At 52.4% G+C, this 12,527-nt stretch overlaps 5 protein-coding genes across 6 annotated transcripts; 4 read left to right on the plus strand and 1 right to left on the minus strand.

Annotated features, from left to right (window-relative positions):
- The first annotated feature begins 865 nt into the window (after positions 1-865).
- Positions 866-5,494, plus strand: PPTG_15328 (hypothetical protein). Its single transcript, XM_008912384.1, has one exon. The coding sequence runs from the start codon at positions 1,056-1,058 to the stop codon at positions 5,229-5,231; it is 4,176 nt and encodes a 1,391-aa protein (XP_008910632.1). The 5' UTR covers positions 866-1,055; the 3' UTR covers positions 5,232-5,494.
- A 258-nt stretch (positions 5,495-5,752) lies between these two features.
- On the plus strand, positions 5,753-7,924 carry PPTG_15329 (hypothetical protein). Its single transcript, XM_008912385.1, has 5 exons — positions 5,753-6,138; positions 6,211-6,292; positions 6,355-6,511; positions 6,576-6,704; positions 6,784-7,924. Exons 1-5 carry the CDS (start codon positions 5,786-5,788, stop codon positions 6,849-6,851), a joined length of 789 nt encoding a protein of 262 aa, XP_008910633.1. The 5' UTR covers positions 5,753-5,785; the 3' UTR covers positions 6,852-7,924.
- Positions 6,697-7,839, minus strand: PPTG_15330. Of its 2 annotated transcripts, none has more exons than XM_008912387.1 (2): positions 7,732-7,839; positions 6,697-7,669 (listed from the first exon to the last, which is right to left on the minus strand). In XM_008912387.1, the coding sequence occupies exon 2, from the start codon at positions 7,531-7,533 to the stop codon at positions 7,231-7,233; it is 303 nt and encodes a 100-aa protein (XP_008910635.1). In that variant the 5' UTR covers positions 7,534-7,669; positions 7,732-7,839; the 3' UTR covers positions 6,697-7,230. The 2 variants fall into 2 exon arrangements, with proteins under 2 accessions (XP_008910635.1, XP_008910634.1); XM_008912386.1 differs by having other exon boundaries at positions 6,697-7,502; positions 7,567-7,839.
- Positions 7,925-8,072: 148 nt separating the features above from the next.
- On the plus strand, positions 8,073-10,086 carry PPTG_15331 (hypothetical protein). The gene has a single exon (XM_008912388.1). It carries the CDS (start codon positions 8,334-8,336, stop codon positions 9,918-9,920), a length of 1,587 nt encoding a protein of 528 aa, XP_008910636.1. The 5' UTR covers positions 8,073-8,333; the 3' UTR covers positions 9,921-10,086.
- Positions 10,087-10,397: 311 nt separating this feature from the next.
- PPTG_15332 (hypothetical protein) lies at positions 10,398-12,418 on the plus strand. Its single transcript, XM_008912389.1, has one exon. The coding sequence runs from the start codon at positions 10,728-10,730 to the stop codon at positions 12,369-12,371; it is 1,644 nt and encodes a 547-aa protein (XP_008910637.1). The 5' UTR covers positions 10,398-10,727; the 3' UTR covers positions 12,372-12,418.
- The last annotated feature ends 109 nt before the right edge of the window (positions 12,419-12,527 follow it).

Raw genomic sequence — 12,527 nt, forward strand, 5'->3', positions numbered from 1 at the left:
GCTGTAGGTTATATCCTAGCAATTCGTATGATAATGCTGTATTGTGGCCACGGAAGCAAACAGAGGTAGAGACAACGCCTCAGCCGTATGTGTCGATATATATGGCAATCTAGACTATTGCACGGGTAGAAATCAATGCACGTCTTAGTTGCGCCATGTCCAATTATTGAGAAGTCAAGTGAAGTGATCATGCCGACCACAGGTGAAATTCCCGCGCTTCTAAAAATCAGCCCAGAGCAACGATACAATACGGGGCCGGGGCTTCCGGAGGTCAAGTGCAATACATATTCTGCAGTATCCTGCGTGGGCCCGCGACACACTTCAAAGGCTTCAAACCCGTCGATTTTCTCGTCTTCAACGGGATCAACAGCAGCGTCAACAACGTGACATGCTCGCATTGTCGAATCGATCGGGCGATTAGCACTCGCCCGCATATCGAGTCCGCCATATCCACTGTGTATGGATATGTACTGTATGATGGCGCGCCACAAAGTAACAATCGATGAATCGACTTACAAATTGTGGAGCCGCTGGCTGTGCGGCACAATTCGTGCCGCACAACCAGCAGCTTCTCTCTCACCGAATGCGGGGTGGCTCATCGCCTGCTTTTCGTGGCGTGCGAGTTGCCATCTGGCCTGTCTTCAACGATTGGTGTCCACCACACAACCTGTGAAAATCCATAAACCCGAGAAACATATCAATCACAAACCAAAATCTTTGTCTACAGTAACTTGTATATCTAATACCCTTTCCACACTGCATGAGTGTCATGGAACCGAAAAGTGTAGGTCTCAACAAGGCGTCGTCCGCCAATCGCAGCACACGTTCAGCGCAAAATGTGCCGTTTATGTCCATTCGTTCAACGGTCAAGACAGTGTAGCCAGTCCAGAGCGAGTCTATTTTGCGCCGCTCTCCCCCGCAGTCTGGTCCCATTTGCATTCCGTCGTCACAAATAGACCCGCCGTGACTTGTGGCGGCGCTCGCCTTGGGACTCCTCCAGCACCCAGCACAGCAGCATAGAATAGCTTTATAAGCCTTTGGAACAGGACGCGCTCATGGCTGCCAAGCGCAGCACGTCGCGCATCTTCCGCGGCTCGCGGGTGGAGGACCAGGTGGCGCTGTGCTCCAGCGTCGCGCCCGCACGCGACGATCCCGCGCTGTCGGACCAAAGCGACAACGTTTTAGGCTCCAGTACCAGCGGTTACAACACTCTGGGCAGTCCAGCACTGCTCCAGTCTCCCAGACAGACACGACGCACGAGCCAACAGACGAAAGAGCAGCTTCTGGACGAGGACGAACTCGTGGACTACGCGTCCCAGAGCACGCCCGCATCTTCAGGTAGTGGCGCACCAGGAGCAGCGACAGCAGCCCCAGGCCCAGAGGAGACACTGCGAGAGGTCTATTTCAACTATGCACCTGGCAACGCTGTGTTCGACAAATGCTCGAACGTCGTGGTGACGTCCAAGTACAACTTGGCCACTTTTTTCCCTAAATTTCTCAAGGAAAGCTTCACTAAGGTGGCCAATTTCTTCTTCCTCATGGTCTGCGTGCTGCAGAGTATCCCTAGTATCAGTAACACGTACGGCTACCCGACCAACGCGCCGGTCTTGTTCTTCGTCATCTCGATCGACGCCGTGTTCGCCGTCATGGAGGATTTACGACGCCACAAATCGGATAATGAGGCCAACTCGGCCATATGCCACGTAATCCAGGACGGTCAGGTCGTGGACAGGAAGTGGGCGGACATTAAAGTCGGAGATTTCCTACAGATCCGCAACCGGGAAGTCATCCCGGCCGACGTGCTGGTGCTCGCCGTGTCAGAGCCCGTGGGCGAGCCGCCCAGCGGCATCTGCTACGTCGAGACCAAGAGTCTGGACGGCGAGACGAACCTCAAGCTGCGCCAGGCGGTGGCCGCGACCATGAGCTCGCTCGCGAACGCCGCCGAGCTGGCGCTGCTGCGCGGCGTCGTTAAGTGCGAACAGCCCAATCCGCACATCAATAAGTTCGCAGGCAAAGTGGAGGTCACAGTGGGCGACGGTTGCGGCGTGGAGGTGATGCCGTTATCAGTTAAGAACGTGCTGTTACGAGGTTGCAATCTGCGCAATACCGACTGGGTTTTTGGACTAGTGTTGAATACCGGTAACGATACCAAGATCATGCAGAGTGCCAGTGCCGCTCCGTCCAAATGGAGCGACTTGATGCTGAATATCAACCGGATGATCGTCATTCTGTGTCTGGGGCTGTTTGTCGCCTGCGCCATGGCTGCAACCTGCTACATTACGTGGCAGTACGACATTGTACGCAACGCGTGGTACATTCAACTGACGGAAACCGAGAGGAACCGCACGCGTCTCGTGGCGTTTATCCAGATGTTGTTCTACTATTTCTTGCTGTTGTATCAGGTGATCCCCATCTCGCTCTATGTGTCCATGACAAGTGTCAAATTCTTACAGTCGCGCTTCATGTCGTGGGACCTCGAAATGTACCATGCTGAAACGGACACACCTGCCATCGTCCGGACGATGGAGCTGAACGAAGAACTGGGCCAGATCTCGTACGTTTTCAGTGACAAAACTGGTACACTTACGTGCAACATCATGGAGTTCCGTAAGTGTTCCATAAACGGTATTTCGTACGGCTCCGGTATCACGGAAATCGGTCGTGCCGCACTGGTTCGAGCTGGTAAACCGATCCCGCCAGAGCCTAAACTGGACCCGAGTATCAAGAAGATTCCGTTCGTGAATTTCGTGGATAAATCTCTATTTGACAGTATGAAAGGTAGTGCAGGAGAAGAGCAGAAGGAGAAGATCATGCAGTTTTTCGAACATCTCGCAGTGTGCCACACTGTGATCCCAGAGAAGCTCGAATCCGGCGAAGTTCGACTATCCGCGTCGTCTCCTGATGAACAGGCTCTTGTGGCAGGTGCAGCCTTTGCAGGGTTCAAGTTTGAGAGTCGTAGTGTTGGTACAGCGATGGTGGAGGTTCTGGGACAACGTGTGACCTACGAAGTGCTGGACGTGCTCGAATTCAACAGTACGCGTAAGCGTATGTCCGTCGTGGTGCGTAAACCCAGCGGAGAGTTACTTCTGTACACGAAAGGAGCCGATATGATGATCTATCAGCGTTTAAAAGACGACCCGGCGATGCTCAAACTCAAAAACATCACACGAGATCACATGGAAAAATACGCAGACGATGGATTACGAACACTGGCGCTTGCAGTCAAGAAGCTGGACGAGCGTTGGTTCCAGCAGTGGAAGATGCGGTTCGACGATGTACAGGGTAACGTGGCTGAGATTGATCGACGAAAAGACGGTAAACCGAACGCTATCGACGACCTGATGGAGGAGATTGAAGAAGGTCTGGAGCTTATTGGGGCCACAGCTATCGAAGACAAACTTCAGGACGGAGTACCGCAGTGTCTGGCTAACTTGACGCGGGCGGGTATTAAAGTGTGGATGCTTACAGGCGACAAGGAAGAAACGGCTATCAACATCTCGTACGCCTGTTCTCTGCTTGACAACTCGATCCAACAGGTCATAGTGAACGCCACTACATGTCCAGACGAGGCAGCGATCCGTGCAAAACTGAATGCTGCAGCCAGAGAGTTTTTAGACAGTGCCAAGGGGATGGCAGGTGGCAGTGAGAAGGAGATCTCGTTGATTATCGACGGCGAAGCACTGGAAATGGCTCTGCGACCAGGAACGGCGCCACACTTGTTGTCCTTTGCGAAGCTGTGTCGCGCCGTGATCTGTAACCGAGTGTCTCCTGCTCAGAAGGCAGAGATGGTCAAGCTGGTCAGAGATAACATCACAACAGTACGGACACTAGCGATTGGCGATGGAGCTAACGATGTAGCCATGATTCAAGCTGCTCACGTGGGTGTGGGTATCTCAGGACAGGAAGGAATGCAGGCTGTCAACTCTAGTGACTACGCTATCGCCCAGTTCCGCTTCCTGGAGCGATTACTATTGGTTCACGGACGTTGGAACTACATTCGTATCTCGAAACTGGTACTCTACATGTTCTACAAGAACATCACGCTAGTACTGGCGCAATACTGGTACGGCTATCTGTCCGGCGCTTCTGGCTCGAAAATGTACTGGGAGATCGGCGTCCAGCTGTACAACATCGCATTCACAGGTCTCCCTATCGTGGTCGTGGGTGTTCTGGACAAGGACCTACCAGCTCCATTCAGTATCGAATATCCAGACTTATACCGTCGGGGACCGGAGCGCTTCTTCTTCAACATGTACACGTTCTGCCGCTGGATCGCAGCAGCCTTCTATGAATCTTTGATCATCTTCGTGGTCATGTCATATGGCTTCAATGCATCGGAGAAAGGGGCAGGCAGTGAGTCCCGTGTGGAGTTCGGTATGGTCGCGTTTTCACTAACTGTTCTCATCGTGAACATCAAGATCTGGATGATCGCAGACCGATGGACGGTGCTGTCGTTCTCGCTCTGGTTCGGTAGTGTCATGTCGTGGTTCGCCTTCGCTGCTATTGGAACGGAAACGCCCTACTTTGCCACATTTAAGATTGGATACGACGAGTTCGGTGCGTTTGCCCCCACTGCCAAAACGTGGGGGTATTTCCTGGTCCTCATCATGGGATGTTCACTGGCTCTTGGACGGCACATCGCGTACAATCTGTACCAGCGGACATTCCATCCGGATCTGGCTCAACTTCTACAGGAGTCCATGGGTGGAGGTTCGCAACGCAAATACCAGCGACGTCTGACTATTAACCACATGGAAGAACAGACACTGTCCATGTCGTTGGATGATGTTCACACTACCGGTTATTTGAGCGACTTTGGCCACTCGGACGCTGAGATTCTCAAGGCTCAACACCCACAGAGCTTCGCAGCGACACTGTATGAACAGCAACCCAAGAAGAGCGGGTCAAATGTTGGTACATCTACGCTCCAGTCGACGAACTCGAATATTACCGACAGTTACTCGGCCAGTGTATTCAGCGAATCGATCTCAGAGGACGCGACGTGGGAACGAGTACCGCCCAAGATGCTTCGCGCGACCACAGGCCGTCGCAACACTGGCTTTGCCTTTAGTTGCGACGAGGAGACGACGTTGGCCGAGTCGTACATCGCCTCGAACTCGTTGCCACGCTCGGACGCCATCTCGACTGCCATGCGCAACTCCTCGACTAGTTCAACAGGAGGCACCAGCGCGCGTCGCGTCTCCATGGGCCGCGTGCGCTTGCTGTCTTAGAACGGCGTATTCTAACCTAAAATCCTGCAGAATGCAGGCTACATCGCTCGAAAGTTCCGACAACTGGCCACGAAACAACTCGTTTTCTAGCTCGACATGGACCCAAGCACCGCACGTGCTGTGATTGCCACCAGTAGAGCACTGTATTTAAGAGTGATCTGGCCAAGATAAGGAACAATGCTTGTCTTTCTTGTGGAGTGTTATCCTTTTTTTTTTCTGGGTGTGATGGTCGTGAAGTTGCCTTTTTCAATACAACAAAGCGCTTTCTTCTTAATAAATAAAGAGTACCGGGCAACAAATTAGTGAAACTAAATCAAAATTCACAGAAACACAAGTACTTTACTTTCGAAACAAAGTACTTTATCGGCAGTGATGTAGACCACATTTGAACTATGTTTTAAACACAATAAACGCCGTTCTTCCGTTGAAATTCTTGTCGGTAACGCTAACTAGTGTAAACTACACCAATGGTCCACCCCTGAAACGGTACATTGTACCACCACATAGCCAGTGCCCATCGTCTTCATTCGGCAAAATTCCAGCAGGTCTGAACAATGAGCGCGTGGGAACAATGGGGTGGCAAGAAGCCCACGAGTGGCGGGCTACAGGGCGCACAGGACGCCTTTAATAGCTTCTTACGCTCGTCCCCACTGTCAACGGCATCCACCGCCAGCACCGACAGCGAAGGAAGCGCTCCCAGCTTCTCGCTGCAGAAGATGTGGGACTCGGCGCGAGATCTGACGAAGAACGCAGTGACGACCTCTAATACCACGGCAACCAAGGACGCATCCGACGTCATGGAGAGCGGTCAGATGGATGACACAGTGGACGACGCGACGGCTGTCAAATGGCCGCTATGGAGGAAGAACTCAACCAGCCAGGGCGGTCTTATCCCCACTATGAGCTGGTAAGGACATTGCGAGAAGCATTTTAGTACTGTACCAAATTCTAACTTTTCGGTACCAATTGCTGGGTACAGGAACACGAGGTTCAAATACTTTGTGGGTATGGCCATGCTGGGTATGCTGTTCTTCGGCATGGCTTCAATCTTCCTGCCTCTGGTACGTTGGAAACTGGAAAAGGTTTTAAAACTTGATACTGACAATTATTTCTTAATTTCTAGATCATGGTTCGGCCGTCCAAGTTCGCACTGAGCTTTACACTTGGCAGTATTTGCTGCATGGGTGCGTTTGCGATGCTCAAGGGCCCAGCAGCGTACATTTCAGGCCTGCTGCAGCCGAATCGACTCCTGCTGACCAGCGCATACTTCGTGACACTTGGTGAGAGAGAAAGAGATGAGATATTGATAAAATGTTGCCAGACTGACTAGGTTTCTGTTGGCAGGGTGCACGTTGTATAGCTGTTTAATTCTGGGGAACTACGTGTTCGTGGTGTTAAGCTCCGTGATGCAGTTGATGACGCTGGGATCGTTCGCGTTGTCAGCATTTCCAGGTGGAAACTCAAGTTTGAAAGGTAAAACTGGAGTTTTCAATTAATGAAAAGGTGAGTGTCTGTAACTAACGTTATGAATACTATCGTGTTGTGGATGCAGCGTTCGGTGCGCTGTTCTTGAAATCGGCACGTGGCATGATCCAAGCGCTCGCTCGACTCTTTCGATAAATACAGCGGGCACTCTTAAGGTTTGGGAACGCCGCAGAATAGTTCGCCACAGGTACTGGGCCATATGAACACCTCCATAATAGCAGGCTCGATCCACATTTTGTTTATTACGGAGCTGTTTACTTGTTTCCCGTTGCCACAAACTCGCTGTGTAATGCAGCGCATCTACGTGAGCTCATTAAATGAGGGATATGTATGCTCGACTAGTGATGTTCAGCCGTGAGGCGGGACGTCACAGAAACAGTAGTTGCATGTACTCCTAAAGACGATAATGTCCGCAGACTCCTCTCGCGAATATTAGATCGAATCCATTAACATTTAGTTCGGAGTGCTGCTTACCATCGAATGCCAAAGTGTATTTTGAAGACCAGGGGACTAATCAGTTCGTGACAAAGGAAGCGAATAGGGACATGCCGTTCTGTAATAATTTCCAGATCATCTGTGGTGCAGAGCACTCCAGTTTTGCCTTACAACCGACCAAACTTCGAGAGGTATATAGACCGCGATGTTTGCGCCGTCGCACGATAAAGTCCATGAACCGGTCTGTAACAGAGATCGCAAGCATTGCGATCGTCCGGAATCCTAGCGGCGTCTCAGCGGCGACTAGCGCCTCCTGGTGGCATCCGGCTGCTTGTCCAAGTCGCTCCAGGCCTGCAGCAGCATCTGGGTCAGCTTGATTCATCCTGAAGCAGTTGGGCCCTCACATGCGACGCACCAGTCCATCGCCCTGAGTCTTGGTCAAGTCTCGCTGCGGCATGTGGTCGTCCATGTACTTGATACCGAGACCCAGCGCCACGCACAACACGGCGTACCCGGCACTGAATTAAGTGACGACAAGGAGTGAGCAACCGCATCAAATGAGCAGCGTGGGAGGACGGACCTTTGCCGTGCCGAGAGGTTCTTGAACGCCAGGAACATACCAAGCAGAGCCGGCTGATCTTGAATTTTACACGGTTTATTGAGGCAAGGGAGCTGGACTAAACACTGCTGATTTTGTAATTTAAATAATTTACAGATTGGCTGAATTGATATGAATATGGGATTCATAAAGCGGCTATTTTTGCAGTTAACTGAAAGCTCACTGTTTATGTGTTTTTCGCCAGAAGCTCAATTTGAACTCGTCACGTATTCACAATTTCAATGTTTGTGCGGCGTTCCCCAAAGATGTGGAGGACAGCGTACCCACAACTGGCAGGCCTAAGTTTCTGAGTCTCCGTATCTCCTTACAAAAAGAAAGATTAGCCCCCCACTTCCGTCGACATTGTGGCTGGTGCTCCTTCTTTTTATTCCCGCTGCTCGGCTCGTCCGCGACTTGAATCTCGTGAAACCTTTGGCCAAAGTGCAACGTTACAGAGGCGACTGACGGCGACGGTACCATCGCCGGCGCCGAACTGTGGCACTGCCGGCAGCGGGCCTATCCCTCGCCACTCGCTCAATCATGATCTTGCTATCGCTCGGAGACGCAATTCCGAACTTGCCTTCATGTGGCCGAACGCTCGGCTCAGCTCCAACCAAGCAGCGGACACGATGACCAACTGGGGCATCAATACTACAGTGCCCACGTCGACCGGCAAAACCCCATCTCCGTACACTACTACACCGCCGGCCTACGCTGGCAGCACCAGTCCTAGCAGTGGAGAGGACACCCCCACCACGTCGGACAAGCGTGTCGGAACCGTTCCGACCGGCACGACTCCGACCACGTCCGGAATCAATTCGATGTGGCTCAACTGGAAGAATCCGAACACCGTCTTGGACCTGTGCACCGAGTCCGAGAGCGGTTCGGCGCTTGAAATGCGTCGCCAAAAGAACCGCGAGTCCATGCGTCGCTCTCGTCAGCGTCAGCGAGACCAACTGCAGCTGCTACGTGACGCCGTAGCCGAGCTGGAAGAGCAGTACAAGTCGCTTCGACTGCGTTCCGATTCTTCGGATCAGTTTCCGAACGCCAATTTCGAAAGCAACCGGAAATACGCCCAAGCGGTCGAACTGTCTAAGCAGTTAGGCGCCGAGAACCTGTACCTCAAGGCGTCCATCCAGTACCAGGCGTCCTGGAAACTGGAGCTCCGACGAGTCATGGAGACGACCGTGGCGCTGGACGAGTTCACGGCTTCAGCGTCGGCACCGCCCTCGCCGTTCCCGTTTAAACTGGAAATTATGACGGAACAGGAAGCCGAGTCAGTGTTCGGCTTCCACCCATTGACCGAACGGGACGTAAAGGATACTATCCTGCAAAATACAAAGACTATTAAGCGTGTACAGCATCAATTGCTGGACAATAGCAGTCACGACCGCACCGGCAACAACAGCGACACCGACGTCGCCGAGGAAGAGGTTGCCGGCAAGGTGTTAGGAGGGCCGATCGACCGTTCGGAACTCTTCGGATGGGATCTGCGACGACGCGTCCGTGGCAGCGACATGGAGTTCGTCTTCACCAAGCGGTTCAAGAAATTGTCCGTGCCGGAGCTCATGCAAAAGGCCTGGGTGAATGAAATGTGCTTGAAAGGCGCTCAGATGGTCAAATACGACGTCCAGCGGCTGGAAATGTTGCAAGAAGTCAACACGAACGCCTACGTGCTCGGCCGAGACGTCCGGTCGCCTGACGAGACCCCCGTATTCCGCACGACGCTCTTGCGATACCGCATGGAGACGACCGGCGACGTGCCGTCCAACAACTCGTCCCTATTGACTGAAGACGAGCGCCAATTAGACTCAGATCTAAGCGCGACCGGCTTCGTCATCGGCACGCAAAGTCTCAATCCGGCTGATAATTCCGGCGCGAAATTGCTGCCGGAACGTGCCGGCATCGAACCGTCGGCACGTCTGGTGTGGGCGGAGCTGGCGCATTCCATCGAGATGCTGCAAGTGTCCGACCGCGTCACTGGAGAAGACAAGTACGTGCAGGTACGGTGGGCTGGCAAGAACAACTACGGCACGCCGTTCGACGCGCACCGCAACGCCGCCGACATGGTGACGACGCTCATGCGCTGGGAGCTGGGCACGATCGCGCCGGCCATCCAGCTGATTCCGAATTCCGATCCGGAACCGACGAACTCGAACCAGAGTCCGTAAGTGACCGTAATTTATGCGTAAGAAAGTCGTAAGTGGAAGCCGCTCTTTTGGATAATGAAAGTGAAAAGTGAACGTCCTACATAAGCGATAGACCTTCGGACAAGCTGAGTAGCTACATGTAAGCTTCTTCAACCACAGCGCTTTGCAGGCTCGACACCATCAGTGGCTCGTGTGGCTTCAGCCTAATGTTTTCCAGCCACAGAAGCCTCCGAAGCCACGTACGTAATCACCTGGAAGTGATCTTTCGTGTAATTGAGGCCTAGGAGCAACCACAACCAAAAGTGTACCAGACGTAGAGCCTCGATAGCCTCTCAATATGCGTTGATCCCGAAGACTTCACGTCCATTTTCAGTCGGAAACCTCTTCCTCGTGACTCGGAGGAAACGCCGGCACCGGATCCGAGACGCGCCGACCGACTCCAGCAACTTCAAGTGTGACGTCGGCATCAATCAAGTGGTGTGGCCACTGTCAAAGCATCACGAGAAGAATCACGTGTGCTTGAAGCACTGACGCCTGCGCATCGACAAACTGAAGGTAGGTCCACGTGGACCTGCTATGATATTCCCAGTCAACAAGCAGGGCACGCGTCCTGCGACTCCTGCATTGCATTCGTCTGCATTATCACGCTGATTACGAGAAGCATTCCCCATCTCTAACGTATTTGCACAGCTTACGGGGCAACTTACGGTAATATTTCGTGTGCGACCATTGCGGATCACTTCCTTCCGTCTTTCGTTCCGATCTTCCATAGTCCCCTTTCGCTATCAATACGCTCGTTACGAATAGTAATTCCTAACTTTAGCAACCATGAAGCGCGACGTGGCGGAATCCCCCGTGTCGTCGTGGCAGTCGGAGCCGGACGACGATGCCATTCTCGACAGCATCGACGACGTCATGTGGGGCGAACTGCGAGGTCTGTCGCCGCCTTTGGATGCCATCCGATCCGCCAGTCCTGCCCACAGTCCGGCATTTCGTCTCCAGTCAGAATACAACCCCATCCACGGAGAAGACCAGGACCAGCAGCACCAGCTGTCGACCACTCTCCAGTTCGACATGAACCCGTCGCAATTCGACGCGATCTGGGCGTCCCACGCAGCTCCAGCGATGGCGATGCCCATAATGGACACGCCCATATCACCGCCGCTGACCTGGACGAGCGTCAAGTCGGAGCAAATGCAGTGTGACCCACCGAATCCCAGTGCCATGGAGAGACGAAGACAGAAGAACCGCGACTGTATGCGTCGAGCAAGACAGCGACAGCGAGATGAGCTGAACGATATGAAGGCCACAGTGGCCAGACTGGAGCAACAATACGCACAACTGAGCTTACAGTCCACACAGAACACGCAGAACCATGGAGCTCTAGTTACCAGAATAGTTTCGGATTATTCCGAAGCGGTGGAGTTGTCCAGAAGGCTTGGAGCTGAGAATTTATATCTCAAGGCTGAAATTCAACAAAAAGCAGAGTGGAAGATCAATTTATCTAGGATTTTACAGTCTACAATGGAAGTGGATGGACCCAGATGGGCGCAGCAGTTCCAGCAGCCGTCACTAGGAGGAGAAGCAGTGTTGAGGATGAGACTGGATGAACGGGATCAGTTCGAAGCGAGGGAGGAGTTTGGCTTCCATCCATTGACCGATTTGGGCTTAACTCAAGTGATTTTGGAAAACAGACGCACCATCTCGCGTGTCCAGAGTCGTCTGTTGGTTCCGTCGTCGTTTGATACGGATGATGGCGCTAGAACGAGGAGGATGCAGGTCTTTGGGTGGGATATGGTGCAACGAGTGCATGGAAATATCATGGAATGCGTTTTTACCAAAACGTTTCGTGGTTTAAACGTGGCGCAACTCATGCAAAAGACGTGGGCAAATGACATGCGACTGGGTGAATTTAAAAAGGTAAAGGGCGAAACGAGTCGCTTAGAGGTGCTGCAACAAGTGAATCCGAACGCCTATGTGCTAGTTAGAGATGTCATGTCCCCCACGGAAGACATCTCGACTTTTCGCTCAGTTTTCGTACGATTTTTGATTGAAACCAGCAAGAAAATCCCACTATCTAGAGCCTCATCTACACCCACGTGTATCGATGCGAGTGCTCCGTCGACGCCGCCACAATACGCAGATTCGGATTCTGATTCGGAAGAGCTGATGCTGGATGCTTCAGGATACGTACTTGGAACTCAGAGCATTGACACGGATTATTCAAGAAATCCACGTGAAGAAGATATCCGAAACAAAGTGGCGTGGGCGCATTTGTCGCTATCAATCGAGTTTTTGAACGTTGTGAATCCCGTCACGGGCGAAGAATACCAGCAATTGCGGTGGAGCGGACGAACAGATTATTGCGGACCGGAACACGCACATCGCAACGCCAGTGATATGATGCAGGGAATGTTGCGCTGGGAAAGGTTGGTTATCGCCCCAGTGTTGAATTTAGTGTCGATAGAGTGAACCTCAATATTTATCCTTTTTTTTGGTTTACAAAGTCGTGGTTCGCCCGAAGTAGCTTTAAAATATTTCAGAATCCATTTAGTTAAGTGTAGAAGACCGGGAGCTCATTTGTAGGCGCATCTCCTGTGCCTGCGCTGCAGCAGCAGTGTCTGCTCC

This window comes from Phytophthora parasitica (assembly GCF_000247585.1).
Source record: "Phytophthora parasitica INRA-310 unplaced genomic scaffold supercont2.47, whole genome shotgun sequence".
NCBI lineage: Eukaryota > Oomycota > Peronosporomycetes > Peronosporales > Peronosporaceae > Phytophthora > Phytophthora nicotianae.

Coding starts and splice junctions, on each gene's coding strand:
- PPTG_15328 (XM_008912384.1), top strand. CDS start 1,056: ATGGCTGCCAAGCGCAGCACGTCGCGCATCTTCCGCGGCTCGCGGGTG.
- PPTG_15329 (XM_008912385.1), top strand. CDS start 5,786: ATGAGCGCGTGGGAACAATGGGGTGGCAAGAAGCCCACGAGTGGCGGG. Junction 6,512..6,575: donor CGCATACTTCGTGACACTTG/GTGAGAGAGAAA, acceptor TTCTGTTGGCAG/GGTGCACGTTGTATAGCTGT. Junction 6,705..6,783: donor TGGAAACTCAAGTTTGAAAG/GTAAAACTGGAG, acceptor TTGTGGATGCAG/CGTTCGGTGCGCTGTTCTTG.
- PPTG_15330 (XM_008912386.1), bottom strand. CDS start 7,705: ATGCGGTTGCTCACTCCTTGTCGTCACTTAATTCAGTGCCGGGTACGC. Junction 7,503..7,566: donor AGACTCAGGGCGATGGACTG/GTGCGTCGCATG, acceptor ATGCTGCTGCAG/GCCTGGAGCGACTTGGACAA.
- PPTG_15331 (XM_008912388.1), top strand. CDS start 8,334: ATGTGGCCGAACGCTCGGCTCAGCTCCAACCAAGCAGCGGACACGATG.
- PPTG_15332 (XM_008912389.1), top strand. CDS start 10,728: ATGAAGCGCGACGTGGCGGAATCCCCCGTGTCGTCGTGGCAGTCGGAG.